At 49.1% G+C, this 19495-nt stretch overlaps 2 protein-coding genes across 3 annotated transcripts; both read left to right on the forward strand.

The window, feature by feature from the left end:
- Nucleotides 1-682: 682 nt before the first annotated feature.
- On the forward strand, nucleotides 683-6315 carry ZDHHC24 (zDHHC palmitoyltransferase 24). The gene is made up of 4 exons (XM_083417013.1): nucleotides 683-979; nucleotides 1968-2245; nucleotides 3276-3588; nucleotides 4784-6315. The coding sequence occupies exons 1-3, from the start codon at nucleotides 699-701 to the stop codon at nucleotides 3584-3586; spliced, it is 870 nt and encodes a 289-aa protein (XP_083273139.1). The 5' UTR covers nucleotides 683-698; the 3' UTR covers nucleotides 3587-3588; nucleotides 4784-6315.
- A 1509-nt stretch (nucleotides 6316-7824) lies between these two features.
- TSGA10IP (testis specific 10 interacting protein) lies at nucleotides 7825-19469 on the forward strand. 2 transcript variants are annotated; one of them, XM_083416974.1, is made up of 8 exons: nucleotides 7826-8035; nucleotides 9637-9798; nucleotides 11620-12352; nucleotides 13494-13713; nucleotides 14328-14495; nucleotides 16294-16393; nucleotides 17051-17175; nucleotides 19301-19469. In XM_083416974.1, the coding sequence occupies exons 1-8, from the start codon at nucleotides 7886-7888 to the stop codon at nucleotides 19344-19346; spliced, it is 1704 nt and encodes a 567-aa protein (XP_083273100.1). In that variant the 5' UTR covers nucleotides 7826-7885; the 3' UTR covers nucleotides 19347-19469. The 2 variants fall into 2 exon arrangements, with proteins under 2 accessions (XP_083273101.1, XP_083273100.1); XM_083416975.1 differs by lacking the exon at nucleotides 17051-17175 and having other exon boundaries at nucleotides 7825-8035.
- The last annotated feature ends 26 nt before the right edge of the window (nucleotides 19470-19495 follow it).

The raw sequence follows: 19495 nt of genomic DNA on the forward strand, positions 1-19495 counted from the left end.
CTTGCGGCTGCACGGCTGTGGGGAGGAGAGGAGGAGTGATGGGGGCGAGAGAAAGAGAAAGGAGCAGTGCGGGGGTGGGTGTGTTCGTGCAAAAGCTCTGAGTTGGATCTGGCAGAGGCAGGAAGCGCTGGATCACTTCAACCGCCGGCGGCTGGGAGCTTTGGGGCAGCCCCGCAGCGAAAGCAGGAGAATCGGCTGTATCTCGGAGTCCCCACTGGGTGCCGTCCGCCCACTGGAGGAACTACTCGCCAGCTCAGTTTCAAAAACCTTGATCTGTGGTGTTGACTTTTTTTCTTAATTTTTTTTAAATAACTTTTTTCTTTCTTTTTTTAAAAAAATAATTTATTTTGTTAAGTGTCCCCGGATTTATTGAAAAAATCTGGTAACCTTAGGGTAGAAGCCCTTAGATGTATGGTGTGCAGCAGCTTAAGTTGCTAGTGTTTTGACTCAGTGGGGCTTCTGAGCAGACTTGCTAAATATTTATTAAACAGGTGACTATATTCACATTGCAGCGTAAGTCAATCAAGCGCCCCACTGACAGAAATCGCTGTGAGGTAAACACAGCGCGAGGGCTGCCTCACGTGGCGGATGGATTGGCTAGGCGGCTCGCCAATCACACTCCTAAAGGCGGTCCCCAGAGCCCACTCGCTCTTTGGATTGGCAGCGAAGACTTCCTCCGGCGTCGCGCATGCGCCGCTATGGCCGGCAGCGGTTGGGAGCGGAGGGTGCTGCCCGTGTGCGTGGGGGCGGCGCTGGTGGGCGCGCTCGCCCTGGAGGTGGTCGCGGTGCTGCTGCTTCGGCAACGCGGAGGCGGCGGCGAGCGCGGGAGCGAGGCCCCTAGGACGGAAGCATTCCCATTTGTGTCGCTGGCATCGCTGCTTTTCCTGCTGGGGAACGTGCTTGAGAACGCGCGCCGTTTCGTCACCGCCTCGCCCAGCACGCGCGGCGTTATGCTGGCGGGGGCGGGGCAAGGATGGGAGTGAGTTGGGGGGGCTTCGGCGGACGGTAGCCAATCAGAGAAGAGCGTGGGAGTGTGGGGCGGGGCTTGGGGAAGTGGCGGGAAAAGGACTGGGAAGTCCTCAACCTTGGCCCTCCAGATGTTCCCAGCATCTGGGAGACTACAGTTCCCAGCATCCCTGACTACTGGTCCTGCTAGCTAGGGATCATGGGAGTTGTAGGCTAACAACATCTGGAAGGCCGAGGGTGAGGAAGCCCGGGCTAAGGAAAGCGCCTTGGCCTGACATGCTCAGAGACATTCTTCTCATTGGATTTTATTTTTCCAAAGCTCTTTTTTTCAGAGGAGGAAAAGCCCTGAGGAGAGCAACAGCACCAGTGAGGCCTAGCTAAAAGCTTGGGGTGCCTTAAAGGGAAAGGAATTGAGAAATCGCTGCTCTCAGGCAGGAGGTCCCATCTCTGGGACCATTACTTAAAAAGGGAACCAGGTAGCAGATAATGGGAAAGTCCCCTGAGAATTTCAGGGTAGACATTCTGTTAGATGCTCTGCCAGAGTAAACAGTATTGAACCAGATGTCTTACCTGTTAGGTACTAGCATTCCTAAATGTATTGCAGGCTTGCAGCACAGGTTTTTTTGTTCTTTGTAAGCAAGCTCCTACTTCATTAAGATGATGGAGGCAAGTGTTAGAGAGAGAGAGAGAGAAACAAACATAATCAACAACAAGGGGCATTTAGAGAAATGGATTTAATATGTAAGATTTAAAAAACGAATGCGTATACAGTACTGTATAAACCAAAGAGGAATATTGTAAATGAATTCCTCAGTGGCCACAAGGAATTGGGTATTTACTACAGCAGCACTTACATTGTGCAATTCATTGCATTTGTATGCTAGGGAGGTTTCTGTGGGAGGTTTCCATGCAAATCATGTCCTCTGCCACTGGGCTGAGTGAGTGGAGTAAGATGAGCCCAGTAGAAACCTCACCATCGCTTCTCACTCTCTCTCTTTCAGTTACTGCTACTCCTGCCAATCTCACGTGCCTCCCCGCTGCAGCCACTGTTTCTCCTGCAACGTTTGCATCCTGCGGCGTGACCACCATTGCACTTTGCTTGGCCAGTGCTTGGGCTACCAGAACTACCGCTACTTCCTTTGCCTGCTGCTACATGGCTCTGTCGCCTTGCTGTATGGCTGCGTGATCAATGCTGATGTGGTCTTATCACTGCTCCAGGAGGGCACCTCTGTCCAGGCAATGCTGCTGCTACTACTTCCCTGGCTTATGTTACTGATGGGTAAGATTCATTGGCGCCGTACAGACTCCATCCCAGACCTACGGTTGCATGCTGGAAACTGACAAAACAGGCCTCTGCCCCACTCTTAATAGTACCAGCCCTGCTTTTGAGAGTACAGGCGACTCCCCTCTTAATGCATGGTGACGTTCCAGCGCCCCGCACACATACAGGAAAATCGTGTAAGTGAGGAGTGCCCCCTAAACACCCTTGAAACACCCTTGGTGCCTCTCTCTCTCCAATCCAGATCAAAAATACTGTACCAAAAATATCCACAACTGGAATTGAAGCGCTGGGGCTTGCAGAAGGCTGGAGGATGCGCGGAAAGGTTGCTGCTGTGCTAACGCATGCATCAGCTGTTAGGCAGAGAGGCTGAGCAGCCTAAACTGTGCCTCACTGTGCCTCTGGTCTCTTTGGGGCTTCCGCTGCCTTTACCTGTCCTCTTCAAGCTCTGGGGAGGGTCTCCTCACGAGCCATGAGGACTCTCCAGCTCTCTTCTTCCATTTCCTGATATGAATTAAATTACTTAATTATTTCCCGGTGCCACTATACGTGGTTGTAGGTGCACAAGTGGGGGGATGCCTGTATCTGTAGACAGGGTTTAATTCAAGCTCAATTGATAGAGGATGAGATACTTAACATCAGGGTCATGGGTTCCAGCCCCACATTGGGCAAAAGATTCCTGCATTGCAGAGGGTTGGACTAGATGACTCTTGTGGTCCCTTCCAACTCCACAATGTCCTGGGACTTTCTGCATTCAAAACAGATACTTTACCACTCAACAAGGTCCCTTCCTCTAAAGATAAGGCATCCCTGCCGTCAGGCTTACGATATACAAGCCATGGCACAAACGGAAAGGGCATTGGGAAGTGGTGAGCCAACAGAGGCATTTCTTAAGAGAAGCTGGAATGGAAAGATTTTGAGGAGAGGCAGAGCCAAAAGTTTTCCAGCAAAGCAGACGGAGGGGTCCTGGGGTCCCATCTTCCTCTCTTTCCTTTTGGTAACTAACGTAGCACTTGGATCTCTCTTGTAGGGCAGGTGAACATCACAGTCTTCATCTTTGCTTTTGTGACTGACGTCTGCATTGTTGGCTTCCTCTTCTGCACGGGCTTCCTGCTCTTTCACAGCCTGCTGGCCCTGCGTGGGCAGACGACCAACGAATGGTTCGAAGGAGATCGTCAGTACGACTTGGGCTGGAAAGACAACCTTCGGGAAGTGCTGGGGAATCAGGGGCACCTGGTGTGGTTCATGCCTTTCATTGCTTCCCCTTTGCCGGGGGACGGGATCACCTTCCGAACTAAGTGCCCCCGATCTGAGCCACTCCCCAAATCCCGTGACCTCTAAAGGTGGGTTCCAGGGTGCAGGTTGGGGCTATGTATAATATGCACTTCTTATGCAAGGATGACCAGAAAAAAGCAATCAGTGGGCAAAATAATTTCTTTTAACAATGCTTGATGTTGTTGTTTAGTTGTGTCCAACTCCTCATGAGCCCCCATGGACCAGAGGTTTGTCCAGCGCTTTTGCATGTTCAAACCACTGGACATAACTTACAGTGGTATCTCGGGTTACAGATGCTTCAGGTTACAGACGCTTCAGGTTACAGACTGCACTAACCCAGAAATAGTTCCTCGGGTTAAGAACTTTGCTTCAAGATGAGAACAGAAATCGTTCTCCAGCGGTGCGGCAGCAGCAGGAGGCCCCATTAGCTAAAGTGGTACTTCAGGTTAAGAACAGTTTCAGGTTAAGGACGGACCTCCGGAACGAATTAAGTATGTAACCAGAGGTACCACTGTACTTGGTTGTAATCCTTACAATAACCCTGTAAGGCAGCTTTGGGGGGAACTTTGTAAGCCAGTGGACCCTGGTTTATTTGCAGATGGTGGGGTGTGTTAAAATGTTAGGAAATGGCAGCAGTCCCAAGGCACAATCACTGCAAGGCCTGTGAGTCTTGGAAGCTCAGAACACACAAGGCTACTTTTCTCAAATCTTTCTCCAGTATTTGATGTAGTCACACACTTACTCTCTCCCCCCCCCCCCCCCACCTTGACTCCAAAAAGAGCTCTTCTTGTGCAATTTACAGGAGCAGCAGAAATACAGTAAAATATTATCTGCAGAAAAATGGTCACTTATGATTACTTTGAAGGAATGCTAATAATGACCCACACACTACTTATCCATTCTGGTTACTTTTTGTTAATCTGAAGCATTTTAACCTGCTCTTCAGCTGAGAAAGGCTCCCAGAGTGGATTGAAAAGATTAATAATAAGATAGCCCTTGTCTTCAAGCTTAAGACAGTCTTGACATAAAAGGAAAAGGGGGGGGAGGGGGAGAGGAGGAAAAAAGAAAACCCGACACTATTTCTTAGTTAGTTATTTCACTTACAAGGTTCTCAAAATGACCATCTGGAATGGAAAGAGTCCAAGGAGGGGAAGAGCCAGGGATTACTGCATTTCCCAACAGAACTGATGGTAGCCCTGTTTCTCTTTCTTTCTACTGCAGCCTAATAGCAGACCATGACAATCTCTCTCTCTCTCCTTCCAGGTTTCCATTCTGTGTTTTGCAAGAGGAGTCGAGCCCCTGTAAGGGGAGAGCGATTAGCTACACCTCTGCTCTGCTCAAAAGCAGATGAACTGAGAGATGAATTCTCACATGTTTTGCTCCCCTGTCATCAATAGCTTTTTCCTTTTGGGGTTCTGGTGACATGTACTTCCATCTGATTTGGTGGCTTTTGGCACACTGGGGATGCTTTTGAGGGGCCCCAAACGGTTCACTTCAGTGGTCTAGAAGGAAGTCTCCATGGCTTAGCCATCCTGCTGGGCTAAGTTCCATCTGGCGGCTGAGGTTGCTGGGACCAAATTTATTCACTGCCTTTCAGATCTGCGTGGTGCTTTTCCACCAGCTTATTTCACTCCACAGCTGTGAAATGTCACACCCCCTTCCTTACTCTCTCAAGATGGAAGGCACAGGGAGAAGCTAAGAAAAACTAGGCACGAATTGCGGTGGAAACACAACACAAAAGTTTGCAGTAGGTGTGAAGGCTTTACCTGTCACTCTCTTCTTGGCATTTGGAGGTTGGTATCTCATTGACATAGGGAACTTGTTTCTTCCAAAAGCGAGCAAGAGATGAGTGAAGGAATTCTGGCGATATTTATCCCTTTCCTTTAGAATTCTGCCAGCCGCCTTGCAATGCTTAGGATCCTTCCACATCTAAGCTCTGCTTTTGTGCTTTGGCCGTATTGCCTACAAAATGTTGCCTGCCTGGAGGTCTGCACTCCTGCAAGCCCACAAGATGGGGTGGGTGGATCAAAGAGACAGGATTCCTGGCCTGTTTTCCAATAATATTTCCAGTAATATAGGGTGTATTAAATGGCCTTATTTGGAGCCCGAGAGTGGTTCACCTAGCCTAATATTGACTGCTCTGACGGATAGTGGCACTTTCCAGACCAGCTACATAGATGCTTCAGCTGCTGAGGATTGAACCTGGGACCTTATGCATGCAAAACAGGGCTCTACCATTGAGCTCCTGGATGATGGGGTCACTCCCAGTGCCCTGAGAGGTGGGGTGTCAGGGCATCCTTTGCAGGAGATGGTGGTTTGGAGGCTTATTTGAGCATCATTTGATGCTGAGCAGGCATTATAGGTTGGCAACATCAGACAGAAACAGTCCTGTTCCTTCTTATGGATCTATTCTGCTTCCCTGAATCGCAACAGTTTTGAGAGGACAGCGGAAAAGCAATGATGGAAATTCGAGCTGCATTCCAGAAAAGTTGTCAGCCCACACTGCTTGTAGGTGGTTTTAATTTCTAGGTACTTTCACTAGTAAATCAGCCACCAGAGCAAACAGCCCCCCAGAGAGGAGGGCAAGAATGCTGGGCTCTTGAGATGCCCACCTTTCCTTGTGGCCATGAGTAATGGAGATGTGGGTTTTAATCCTGTTTTAGCTGTGAGTTCCTTGGCTTAGTTTGGGGAAAGCTGCTATTTTCTTCTGTTTCAGCTTTTCATCTGACATTGGGCCTACATTTAGATGTAAATGCACCTTTTACATTAAAATGCTATTTAAAATGACAACACAATTATCTTGTGACTACAGTTATTTATATATATATATAAATACATAAACACACTCTCAAATGGCATTGCCTTGATTGAAAGGTTCATCTAGCTCAGAGATGGGAACCTGTTGCCTTTCAGATGTTGGATTCTATAACTCCCATCAGCCCCAGCCAGCATGGCTAATATCAGGAATGATGGGAGTTGTAGTACAGCAGCATCGGGGGGGGGGGGCTGAGGTTCTTCACCCCCGATCTAACTTCACACACTGTTTCCAGAAGTGGCCAGCTACATTACAGTGATTGAGAACAGTGCTTCTCATACGGTGTGGAAGCCAAGAACCCCAGTATATTACTTCTGCCACATCAAGTCGCTCGAAGGCTGTTGCAAACGGGCTCTGGGGTGGAAAGGCAAGCTTTAAATGAAAGCCCAGCATGGGTTGCCATGGACCGGGAAAGCCTTGCCAGAGTAATTCATGTGTTGGTTACTTCAAGACTGGATTACCGCAATGCACTCCATGTGGGAGCTTCCCTTGCGCTTGATCTGGAAGCTGCAGGTAGTGCAGAATGCTGCAGCATGGCTGCTGACAGGAGTGAGGCCTTGTCAGCCTAGAACGCCTGTGCTCAAGAGATCTGCGCTACTTGCCGATTTGCTACTAAGCCAAGTTCAATATGTTACTATCACTATATAAAGCCTTTAACAAATTGGGACCAGTTTACCTGTGAGATCACCTTACCTCACATATGCCAAATTGACCGCTTTGATTGGTGGAATTGGCCTACAAGTGCCACGTAATACCTGTTCTGCATTTGTAGAACTCGGATCATTTAGTGCCACAGCACCCATTAGAACTACCTGCTGACTGAGATCAAGCAGGAACCTTCACTTTACTCTTTCTGCTAAAATCATTCCTGTTTAGACAAACCTACCCAGATGCTTAGAAAGTTATCTGTTTTAGTATTTTAATTTCTGTATGTTATAGAGTAGCATACCTTCCAACATTTCTCTGATGAAAATAGGGACATCCTATTCCATTATTATTATTATTATTATTATTATTATTATTACCCTGCCCATCAGACTGGGTTGCTCCAATACTTAATATTAAAAAACTACCTTATAATGGGCTGCCTTCAGATGTCTTCTAAAGGATGTATCTCATTGGCTCAGAGGTCACATAACTCCATACCCTCTGATGAAAATTGGGACATCCTACCATATGCTTTCAACATTTCTCTGATGAAAATAGGGACATCTTAAGAAAAACCAGGACATTCTGGGATCAAATCAGAAACTGGGACGGCGTCTGTAAATCTGGAACTGTCCCTGGAAAATAGGGACAATAGGAGGGTCTGGAGTAGGGTTGTGAATTTCCTGTTTTATCTTGTAAACGGCTCTGAGGTGGTTTTTGTTTTCGTTTTTTTACAATCAAGCAGTGTATAACTTTTATGAAATAAATAAAAATGAAAACCCCCGGCTGGGGAGAGCCATGCATTGTTCCGGAAGCTTGCCACTCAGGCTGTTCTGGAAGTAGGCCGGTTGCTGTGGTAACTGGAAAGCTGATGCGTCCCCTTCCATGTTGTCGTGGGCACCATGTTGAACCCTCATCGCCACTCGGTGCTGACCAATGCCTGTGTCAAGCCCTCAGTGGACCCCATTAACCGGATCGCCGGCACCATCTATGAGCCAAAGGGGCAGGTGCGGCTTTTGGGCCTGATCTCGGAGAGCTCCCCTCCACAGCAGGTAGCTCGGAGAGGGCAACGGGTTTCTTGCTCCCATAAGCGGAGGCCATACTTCGCACACACAAAACAACCAGATTAGCACTGTTTTAATATGCTCCTTCCTTAGGCACTGTACAAAGAGGTGAAGTCACGGTTTCTCCATCCAGTGATATTTGGTGTGAGGAAAATTTGGCCTTCGTGGTTAAACTACAGCACCCATCCGCCCTAGCAAGCACTGCCAATGGCCTGGTATTATATATGTTTTAGTTCAGCAATATCAGCATGGCCAAAATGCTTCTGTGTACCTCATATACTTTCCAAGCGTGTTTCCCTTGCTACTTGGGGGGGGGGGGTCTGCCTCACAGGGACGTGTAAGCCTTTGAAAACCAGAGAGAAGTATTGTGAATGTGTCCACCAAGGCCACACCAACTGCCAGGTGCGGCCATGCCACTGGCATGCAGCCCCCAGGCACCCACCCATTGCTCCTTATGGCCCTTGGAAGCCAGAGGATTGCCTGCTCCTAGCCAGAGAGTGATGGGGCCCAGGTGAATGATGGGAAATTCTCAGTCAGTCTGCATGGGAATCATTGTTTCCCTTGGACTTGATTTCGTAACTTGTACCAGAAGTTGTATGGCGGGGAGGGAAAGGGTGCAGAATGCAAGTGAACACGCATGCCTAAATATCTCTATTTTTAAGCCTCAGTTTCACAGTGCGCCAGGCAGTAAATCGCACAGTTCAAAGCAAAAGCACAATATACATTGCTTAATTTACTTTGAAATGTGGTAAGGCAGTCCAATTAGGGCATGCTGAATTTGTCAGCTTATCAATTTCCAAAAGGAGAGGTGCTAAAAAGTTGTAACATGACTTGGGAATTCAAAATAAATTGCTTGGTTATATTGATTTAATTTAGTTTGGATTGGTACATAAAATGTGTGTGAAATTGCATAGAAATCATGACAAATGATTGCCAAGTACTTGAAGTTGTATATTATATATTAATATTGTTTTTATTTATTATTATTAGTTAGCATGACTGACATTTTCAGAAGGTAAAATTAGAATTCATTGGTTTTCCTAAAGCAATTTATTCTATGCTTCTTCATAAAATGTAGACTTACCAAGCTAAATGTTGTCCAATCACAAAAATAAAAGCAGATTTGAATTCCTCACACCCAAAAAGGTATTTTTAAGGCTCCTCACTGAAGAAGTTAACAAGAAGTAAGTTCCACCCTGTAAAATGATACATCCTACTGCTGTATTTAGGAGGCCTCATTCTGCTGAGTGGGGTCCTGGGCATCTGCCCCAAAGTCCTGCCCGGATGGTACCACTAGAATCAGTGCAGTCATTCCAGTGGTAAAACCGCCACTGGAAAAACACTGTGTTTTACCAGTGTTTCCTGGCTCCTAGGATTTTGGGCGGGCCCTCAGGCATGACATTTTTGGCTCCCCACCCCAACCTGGAAGAGCAAACTGAGGGATCTCTTATGTTCCAACCGATCTTCTCTGTGCAAAGTAGAAAGTGTGGTTTGGTTTAGACGGTGGGCCCTCTGCTGGGCTCAGGGTCCTGGTGCCCAAATGCATGTCTCTGGAGCCAGCCTTGGTGCTACGTCTCTGTGTGACTCAGGAGGACTACCTGGATGCTGGTGATGGGATGCTGATCTGCATGAAGCGGGCGAAGAAGAGAGGCCCTCACCCTGCAAGGAAGCCCTGCTGGGAGCCTGAGGAAACAGTCCCAAATGCCAACAGCATCTCAGACTTAGACCCAGAGCAAGAACTGAGCAGGCAAGTTGTTGCTGTGGGCTTTAGGGGGGGGGTCCCATCCACAGCATACATTTAAAGCACTCCTATACTGTTATAAGGGGTCCAGATGGTGCTGTGGTCTAAACCATTGCACCTCTTGGGCTTGCCGATCAGAAGGTCGGCAGTTCTAATCCCCACGACGGGGTGAGCTCCCATTGCTCGGTCCCAGCTCCTGCCAACCTAGCAGTTCAAAAGCACGTCAAAAAAAGTGCAAGTAGATAAATAGGTACCACTCCAGCAGGAAGGTAAACGCCGTTTCTGTGCGCTGCTCTGGCGGCTGCTCTGGCGGCTTAGTCATGCTGGCCACACGATCCGGAAAAACTGTCTGTGGACAAATGGCGTCTCCCTCGGCCTGTAAAGCAAGATGAGCGCCACAACCCCAGAGTCGTCTGCGACTGGACTTAACTGTCAGGGGTCCCTTTATGTTTTTATACTACTATAACAATTGTGGCTTCCCCCAAAGAATCTCGCAACTGTAGTTTGTGAAGGGTGATGTGAGGGGTCTTCTAACAACTCTCAGTGCCTTTAATAAGCTACAGTTCCCAGGATTCTTTGGAGGAATCCTAAGTAAGGAATGGGTTGTAATTCAAGGGGAATGCACCTGATTCAGAGCAGAATCTGTTTGTGCTTATCATTTTAAAATAAACAACCTGCCCAGTCTGAGGTCTTACAGAGAAAGGCGCATTTTTACAATTTAAACAGTTCAAAGATGGAGTTAACTCTTTATTAGCAAAAACATGATCCCCCAAGACTTGGGGTTGAGTGTCAGGCCTAATAGTCAGGGCAGCACATTCCCAGTGGTCTTCTTCCATGAAAACCAGTTGCTGAGACTATGCCTCCTCACAGCCTTCCTCTCCACTGCAGGGCTTTTCCCAAGCAATCTGAGACTGCGCCTGCAGGCAGCCAACCTACCTCTCCGCCGCCCTTTTCATGCCTCTCTCGGTTCTGGGAAACAAGTGGGAAAGGGGGATTGTCACATCAGGAAGGGGAGACAGCTGTGATCCTTCTTCGGCAGGGCTCATCTCTGTCTCTTCACCTCCCTCCTCTCCTGCTTCAGCTTCTTCCTCTGATGCTGGACTTCTCTCTGCCACAGACTCTCCCTGCTCACTAAACCCTGTTACCTCTCCAGCTTCTGGCAACTCCTCTTCCCAGTCCTCTCCCTCCAACCACTCAACATCGTCCCATCATTGCCCCACAGGCTGTGAGGCTTCTTCTCTGAGTGGTTCCCCTGCTGGTTCTTCCCACCATTCCTCTGCACCCAACCAGTCCATGACACAGAATAATAGCATTGTAGAGTTGGAAGGGACCCTGAGGATCATCTAGTCCAACCCCCTGCAACGCAGGAATATGCTTCTGTCCAATACGGGGATCGAACTAGCATCCTTAGCATTATCAGCATTATCAGCACCATGCTCCAACCATCTGAGCTATCCAGGTTCACAAGTGAAATGTGCATCAGATGCTGCAATTGTCCTGCAGTTCTTTTCAACTCTCTTTGCCACTGAGCCAAAGTCCTTCAATAGGACCTGCCTCCGTGGTTGTGTGACACCTACTAGTGTGATTGGAAAGTAGCAGGATGTGCCCCCCAAAATAGAATGCCAGTAAAAATACACTGATTCCTGGACTGCCCATGGGCCGGATTTAGAAGGTGATTGGGCCTTAGTTTGCCTACCCATGCACTAAAAGCTGCTGGTCTGGAAGTGTTTTGATTATTCAAATCAAAGCTGGGAAGCAAGGTTCCAAAACTGGGAGGTGGGGAGACCAGGTTTGTATCCAATCTGAGTGTTGCTGCTTCCCCCCTAGGCAGCACCCAGTACCTCCCACTCCAGATGTCAGCAATGCCTCGCCAAGCCCGACACCAGTTCCCGCATCTGCCAAGCAATCTCGACCGGGTTCCTTTCCCTTCCACTGGATGTGGGAGAGCATCTCTGTCAATGGCCAGGCCATGTACCAAGACCGGCTCCTGGAGAAACCCAAGAAGAAGAGGTCCCCTCAGACTTCTGTCACCACCTTCCGTGAGCCTCCCTGCACGCCAGAGTCGGGGAACCCGAGAGCCGGCAGCCCTAAAGGCGGCCATTACTCGAAAGACCCCAAGCCCTCGAATGGCGTCCCTGAGGATCCCTGGCCCACGTGCCAGAAGTGCCACCGCCAGGTGGGCCTGGCTCCCGGGAGCTCCCTCTTGCCTCTCTACTGGAAGATGGACTCCCGGCAGGAGGCTCGGAAACGGCAGATGCGCCAGGAGCGCCACCGCTGGCTGCAGCTCACCCAGGAGCTCCTGAGGCTGGAGGATCAGGGCCCCAGGAGCAACAAGCGCTTCTCGCTCAAGCGGCTGGAAGAGAAACTCCGAGCGGAGCTCCTCTGCCTGGCCACAGAGCCCGAGGAGCCTGCTCCCCAGAGGGAGGCCAGGAGAGCCAAGGGCCGGGCCCAGACCGACAGGGAAGAGCAGCTGACCTTCCAGCCCACCATCAACCGCAGGATCCCCAATTTCAAGAGTCTCCAGAGGCGCTTCCAAGAGCAACTGGAGCAGAGGAAGGATCAAGGTGGGGAGCAGTCATTCATTGATAATGGGCAAGGTGAGGGGTGGCATAAGGTCAAGATTAAGGATGGCGTCCAACTAAGTCCGACTCAGTTGGTCAAGTGAGTTGTTGTTGTTGTTGTTATAAGGGGGGAGAAACCCGCTCCTTTTCCCTTATGGGGTATTCCAGAGCCCATATAGAGTCCTTAAGTGGGTTCCCTATTAGTAGGAGAAATAACAGCCAACTAGAGTAAATTGAAAAGCAAAGCAGCTAGCAAGCCTGATCTTTATTCAGGGAACTGTTGCAACAGGGTCCCCACTTACCACACGCAGGAGGGAGGAGAACTCTGAACAATGGTGCGCAATCCCATATATAGACTTTTGAAATTGCCCACCCTGTAGCCCAAAACCACCACCCCAAACATCATACATACATCACAGGAGGCGGTCTACAGCAGAGGAGGCGGTCTACAGCAGAAATCCTGTTTGCCAGGATACCTGATAATGGTCACTGATTGCATTACCTGGGCAGCCTGGCCATTCTTTTGTGATGGTTAATACTTTAGTTCCTAAATCCAGGTCACAGGCTCCTTCATACACAAATGCGCCCTTAAAACAGGATTTGCAAGCAAAAAGACAGTGGGAAGGCTTTCCCCATTTGCCTCCTTTACTGCAGAGGAATATTTGAGGTCATTGAGAGATTCAAAATGGCTTCAAGATTGTTCTCCTATACCGTTTCAGACACATGGTTCATGTAATTAGATATGTGTGCATTTATGAACATTTATTCTATATGTGAGACCTTAAAATTCTTATAACATTACTATTACAATTATTACATTTATAACTTGCCTTTCCCCCTAATGTGTGCTGGCCTCTCTTTCTTTCCTCTCTTCTTCACTCTCTGTTTTCCTTTCTTTGCTTTTTCTCCTTTTTTCTTTAGACTGGATTATAAGAGCAATCATTTTCATTTAAAGTTTACTCTTAATCCGGTGTATCCTTGTAAACGGTCCAGTTCCTGTTTGGATGTTTGTTTCTATTTCTGTTGTCGTAGTTTCAATAAAAAATATTTTAAATTAATCAATTAATATGCTGCGAAGTGACGATATGTGGGCAGGCAGGTTGGGACGGGTCACGTTAATGCCTCTGTGCTCTCCTCCGCCCAGCAAAACTGACCATCTGTAAGCCTTTCCGACTTCACTCCACGGGCAGCTCCCAGCAATTCTCTGGAGAAGAGGACAAGCAGGACCCAGACGACACGTATTACGAGGTCCGGCGGTTGTATGGGGTTCACTGGAGGGCCCATTCTTGCCCGGACTTTGGTCCCCCCATGGTTGCTCCAGTGATGCACACCAAGACCTCTGACAAGCGGCAAGAGGCCAACAGGTAAGCAGGGCACCTGGGGAGGGGGGTGGTGGCTCCACAGTCTTTGTGCTATTATTTCCTGCAGTCCAATGAGAAAGGCCAGGGGGTTGCTTGGCGGTAGGTTGCAAATTTTTCAGCTAAACATTAAAACAAAGAAGCCCAAAAGCTGACTGTTGCTAAGTGAAAGCTGGGGATGGAGGAGAAATTAAATTCATTTTGTGTTTAAAGAGGAACCTAATTTGCCATTTCTGAAACAGGAAACAACACTCCCCATCCCACCCCCCACCTTTGAAATATTCACTTCCCTAAATTTTGCAATTCACTTCTACAGCCAAGTAATGTATACAGAAATGCACACACTGACATATAATGTACATAAAAATGTCCATCTTAGTGAAAATAAGACAAAAATGTGATTTATTGGGGAGAATTGCTTTGCAAAAATGTGTATATTAAGCAAAACTGCAAGCAGGTACAGCTGTACCTCAAAAGGCAAACGCCTTGCAAGTCAAATGTTTTGGCTCCCAAATGCCGCAAACCCGGAAGTGAGTATTCTGGATGGTGAACGTTCTTTGGAACCCGAACGTCCAACGCAGGTTCTGATTGGCTGCAGGAGCTTGGCCTCTTTTTGTTAGGATGCTCTTGCTGGAGTGGGAGAGGCAGGAACGGAAGGAGAAGCGGCGAGCCGAGCTGCGCAGGGCGAAGGAGCAGCAAGTGCAGCGGGAAGTGGCCAAGTGCTTGGCGACGTACCAGACCATGCACCACCCCTCCGTGTCACTGCAGAGAAAACGGGAGATGCTCAGGTAACATGCTGTGAGGTTTCTGCAAAATCCCTCTGGGCTGTGGGGAAGAACAGGGGCTGCATATGCACCATACCTTGAAAGCGTGGGACTGTTAAGGATAGTAAAAAGGTAAAGGTACCCCTGCCCGTACGGGCCAGTCTTGGCAGACTCTAGGATTCTGCGCTCATCTCACTCTAGAGCCAGCACTGTCCGCAGACACTTCCGGGTCACGTGGCCAGTGTGACAAAGCTGCTCTGGCGAACCGGCACCAGAGCAGCACACGGAACGCCGTTTACCTTCTCGCTATAAAGCGGTACCTATTTATCTACTTGCACTTAAGGGTGCTTTCGAACTGCTAGGTGGGCAGGAGCTGGGACTGAACGACGGGAGCTCACCCCGCCGCGGGGATTCGAACCGCCGACCATGCGATTGGCAAGTCCTAGGCGCTGAGGTTTTACCACAGCGCTACCCGCGTCCCGTTAAGGATAGTAGGAAAGGATATATTGATTAAATATGATCCTTCCACGCTAGTGAGTCATGTAGCAGAGCAGATTCCCCCCAATACAGCAGTAAGCTAGTTTGCAGATTCGTTTGAATCTCTTTAGTTAAGCAATCTAGTCTCGCTTGCCCAGTTTGGATTATTCCTGGCAAGTCCCTTTTGAGCTCTCTTAAAAGAATCAAGACACAAGAGTCTTAAAAGTAACAAGAAGTTTACTCACATTCAGTTCACAGTATAATCCCTGAAGACAGGCTTTATCTTGTAATTACAGAACAAAGTGTGAGTTCATCCCATATGGAGACTGAGCCCATGTACTGCTGGCTGAGAGCCAGCAGACAGCAAAATACATTAAGAGAAGAAAATGGCATCAAGAGAAATATGGCTGCGTGACGACTATTTTATGGAGTCAGCCAGAGTCATGCCCATCTGTCTGGTCACATGCAGGGGGAGGACGCGCCAGACCAGTGGAACAGGAAGTTATACTGGCTGGCGTAACATCCCCCTGCCTGTGTCCACTCTAGGGAAGCAAGGAATGTTGTATTTGACTGCTCCAATGGATTACATCCCACAAAAAGCACATTTGGAGCACATTCGCCGTCCCCAAAGAACCCTGGGAACTGTAGTTTACCCCTCGCAGAGCTACAGTGCCCAGGATTCTTGAGGCGGGCGGATGTGCTTTAAAGGTATACACAGCCTGTTTTCTGGCTTGTGCTCGGCTGCCAACTAGGGTTGTATCGAGGACTGCCAAAATTATTACCCAGCGATCTTCATAAGGCTGGAAGGAGCAATTCTGCTCTTGAGCATGACAGAGGTTTCTGGGAAGATTATGGGTTGTTCATGGGCACGTTCCTGCCAGAAGAAGTTACTTAAGGAGGGCAATAGAGGAGAGCTGCTGAGGGGTGTGGCTTGGGTGAGGGGTGTGGCCTCGGGAGGATCCCGAGGGCCAGGCAGAAAAGCCTGGAGGGCCACATTCCTGGAATATTCTTCCTGGCAACAGCTTCCTCCCCCCTTCTGCCGCTATCTGACTTTTAAAATCTAGAGATGCCATTGGGGAGGATTGAACCTGAGCCCAGACAGCTCAGTTGGTAGAGCATCAGATTTATAACATGAGGGTCATGGGTTCAAGCCCAAAAGATTCATACATTGAAGGCGGCTGGCCTAGATGACTCTCATGGTCCATTCCAACTCTGTGATTCACACAAAGCAGGTGTTCTACTTACCTGCAGGGGAAGCTGGCCTGGTTATTTACAGGTTGGGGTAGAGGGATCAGAAGAGGAGTAATGCAGCAAAGGCCTACCAACCTCTCCCTTTGGTGTGCAGGAGGCAGGAGAAGCAGCGCATGGAAGAGTACACATTGCAGCTGCAGGAGATGCAAGACCGCGTGGAGAGCAGACCTTTCTTGTTTGAGAGAGTCATGCAGGTGAAACGGGGGCCGGGGGCTGGGGTGGAGGGGAAGCAATGGGTTATATAGCATAGCAGCTTGAATATTCGGTTCAGTGCAAGAAGACACAAGTTTGAGTTGTCCACTCGGCCTTGATTTATCAATGCAGAAAACCTTAAAGCAAAATAATAATTCTAAAAATATTATTTCAAGAAGCACTGATCTCAGGGTTCCCGGGAACAGTATCTTTCAGCCCTACGTAAGCAGGAATGCTCTTAGAATGGCACACCTCGCCACGGAAGGCATTTCGCAAACAGGAGCTGCCACCGAAAAGGCCCTGCCACAGATCAGTGCCAACAAGGCTTCGCCTGCTTCGCTGTGTTTACTGCCATGGGCACCTTTGGGAAGAAGAGCTGGCTATAAACAGAACAAATGTCAGTGGGCAGGGACTTCCAGAGGGTAGGTGCTGGCCACACTGAAAGATCAGTTCGTTGCAAGGCAACCAAAGTTGCCTCCTGGCCTTCAAACTGTAAAGGAAAAGACTTGCTGCCTTTGTTCTGGCAGAGCCAGTAAAATGGCAGCAGAGAGAGCGAGAGAGCATAGCGTGTGGCAATAGGGCCATTTGTACGGGTTTTTTTTTAAACTACGCTGCTTTTGGCCTGTCTGCGTCTCCACTCAAGCCTCTCTCCCTGCCAGGCCAACGCCCGCCAGGCTGTGGAGCGCCGTTTCTCCCAGGTCCTGGCTGCGCTGGGGATCGACGAAGAAATGCTGTGGAAGCACGCGGTGCGGCAATCTGCTCGCAAGTCCTCGGGCAAAGCCATGTAAGGAAGGTTGAGAGGAAGAGGGTGGCTGGCCGGAGGCCTTCTCCTTCGTCCCGAGTGAAACCAGAAATTTCCCCCTTGTTCATTTGGAAATCATTATGGACACGGGGTCTTTTCTGCATGCCAAGCAAGGGCTCTAGCCCTGTGTTAGTATCATAGAATCGTAGAATTGGTAGTAGGGATCCCGAGGGTCATCTAGAGTAGTGTTTCCCAACCTTGGGCCTCCAGCTGTTTTCAAACTACAATTCCCATCATCCCTGACCACTGGTCTTGCTAGCTGAGAATTATGGGAGTTGTAGTCCAAAAACAGCTGGAGGCCCAAGGTTGGGAAATGCTGATCTAGAGCAACCCCCTGCAATGCAGCCGTTCCCGAAAGAAGAGGAGCTTATGCTGGCCTGCTGGGACTCCCTAGCGCAGCCGCTCCCAGGCAGACTCACCGTCAGTGCACCCCGCTTGCAAAGAAAGAATCGGGAGCTCCATTTAATCTCCAGGTTGTTTATTGGGCACCCAGAGAGAGCAGAACTCAAAGCAATGGCTTCAAGTTACAAGAAAGGAGATTCCAACTAAACCTCCGGAAGAACTTTCTGATAGGAAGAGCTATTTGACAGCAGAATGGACTCCCCTGGAAGGCGGTGGGCTCTCCTTCATCGGAGGTTTTTAAATGGAGGCTCGATTGTCAAGGATTCTTTAGCTGCCACTCCTGCATTTCAGGGGGCTGGACTAGAAGATCCTTGGGGTCCCAGCCAACTCTACAGTTCTATGATTCTATGAAATGCTGGTGTGCCCTCTGGGGCTGATGTCAATTGCCAGCTATTGATTTATATATTTTACATGGGCCTGTGTCCTGTAAAGGCCCAGAGGATTATGGAGAGAAGACAGTGGGGTGGCTACCGCCCCAGCTTTTGCTTTGTAGCACACATGCCATGTAAATTAAACAAGGGGTAAGGCAAAGGGATCCTTGCCTGCTGCCACCTGAAAAGCTTATTTGGGTGGCCTGGGTACAGTGGCGTAGCGAGGGTTGCCAGTGCCTGGGGGCTGTACAGAGTGGGGTTGGGAGGGAGGGAAACAGACAGAGTACTACACATGCACATTCAACTGCCTAACGGCATCTGCATCACCCAGGAGATCGCAGCTGCAGAGATAAGAAGAGTCGCTCCGTTGTCCTGGTTCACATGGAGTAGCCGTTTTCAATGGAGCCGGGTGTCAGAAGTGTGCAGCTATATTGAGGCAGCACCGGGTGTTGACATTTGGCGCCCCTAACAATTTTGCGCCCAGGGCAACTGCCACTGTGTCGCCACCCCCCACCCCACGCTACGCCACTGCCTAGGTGGGATGCGAGGGGTGTGCAGGCATGGGGAGTGGATTGGTGTGTGTGCATGCATGGAAGTCCCTGGAAAGCCCTTCCTTCAGGAGGCCATGTGTCCTGCTTTGCAGAGGACAGCCCTCTGTCCCCTCTGTTGGAAAAGTTGCACGGTTGATGTCTGGATTAAAAACAGTCCATGCTTTAAGCCAAGGTTGGTTGAAAAGCTAGGGCCTTGAAAGGTTGCCCATCAAATGTTAGTACCTGGACAGCAGTTCTGGCCTATGTAAACCCTCGGGTTACATTACTCTTGAGTAACATAAAATTTGGGTTGCAAAAGCGGCAAACCTGGAAGTATTTTTCTGGGTTTCGCTGCTCGCGCATGCGCAGAAGCGCTCTGCACGCCGTGTGTGTACGCAAAAGCAGCTCCTCTGGATATGGATTTTTCAGGGTGTCACAGACCCCCGGAATGAATTAAATTCGTATCCAGAGGGTCCACTGTAGTTGGCATCTGGTTGGACATTGCAAGAACAGAGTGTTGGGTTAGAAGGGCCATTGGCCTGACCCAGCAGCCGACCCTTTTTGTTCTCATGAGCAGGCACACAGTTCACCTGCTGACTGTCCTATTCCCCACTATGGCGGGGTGTATTGTGTTTCTGTTCACACTACAGAAATTATTTCTGCATGCGAGTTGTTACCTACAAAATTAGCAGATGCAAATTTAATGTGCATCAGCACCCTCTTTCATCTTGGGTTTTTTTATTTTTTGGCAAGGCACACCTGATGCCTTGCCCAGGACGTTCTCAGACCTGTGGTGTGTTTCAGGCGTAGGAGGACAGAATCTCCGGAAGATCTCCCAGAATCGACCTGAAAGCCAAGCCTGGCAGGCAGAGAAGAAAGAGAAAGAGAGAGGGAACCTTGCAGCAAGATCTGCACCTTCTGGTCCTGTAGTCACGAGGCACCTAGAAATAAAACTAGCTTTGGAGACGAGAAAGACTCAGCCTGCTCTATGAGGGGGTT

This window comes from Podarcis tiliguerta (assembly GCF_965153285.1).
Source record: "Podarcis tiliguerta genome assembly, chromosome: 16".
Lineage (NCBI taxonomy): Eukaryota > Metazoa > Chordata > Lepidosauria > Squamata > Lacertidae > Podarcis > Podarcis tiliguerta.

Excerpts from the sequence above, each read along its gene's own strand:
- ZDHHC24 (XM_083417013.1), top strand. The coding sequence starts at position 699 with ATGGCCGGCAGCGGTTGGGAGCGGAGGGTGCTGCCCGTGTGCGTGGGG. Across the intron at positions 980-1,967 it reads GGGGCGGGGCAAGGATGGGA|TTACTGCTACTCCTGCCAAT; the intron begins GTGAGTTGGGGG and ends TCTCTCTTTCAG. Across the intron at positions 2,246-3,275 it reads CTGGCTTATGTTACTGATGG|GGCAGGTGAACATCACAGTC; the intron begins GTAAGATTCATT and ends TCTCTCTTGTAG.
- TSGA10IP (XM_083416974.1), top strand. The coding sequence starts at position 7,886 with ATGTTGAACCCTCATCGCCACTCGGTGCTGACCAATGCCTGTGTCAAG. Across the intron at positions 13,714-14,327 it reads AAGCGGCAAGAGGCCAACAG|GATGCTCTTGCTGGAGTGGG; the intron begins GTAAGCAGGGCA and ends TCTTTTTGTTAG. Across the intron at positions 14,496-16,293 it reads AGAAAACGGGAGATGCTCAG|GAGGCAGGAGAAGCAGCGCA; the intron begins GTAACATGCTGT and ends TTTGGTGTGCAG.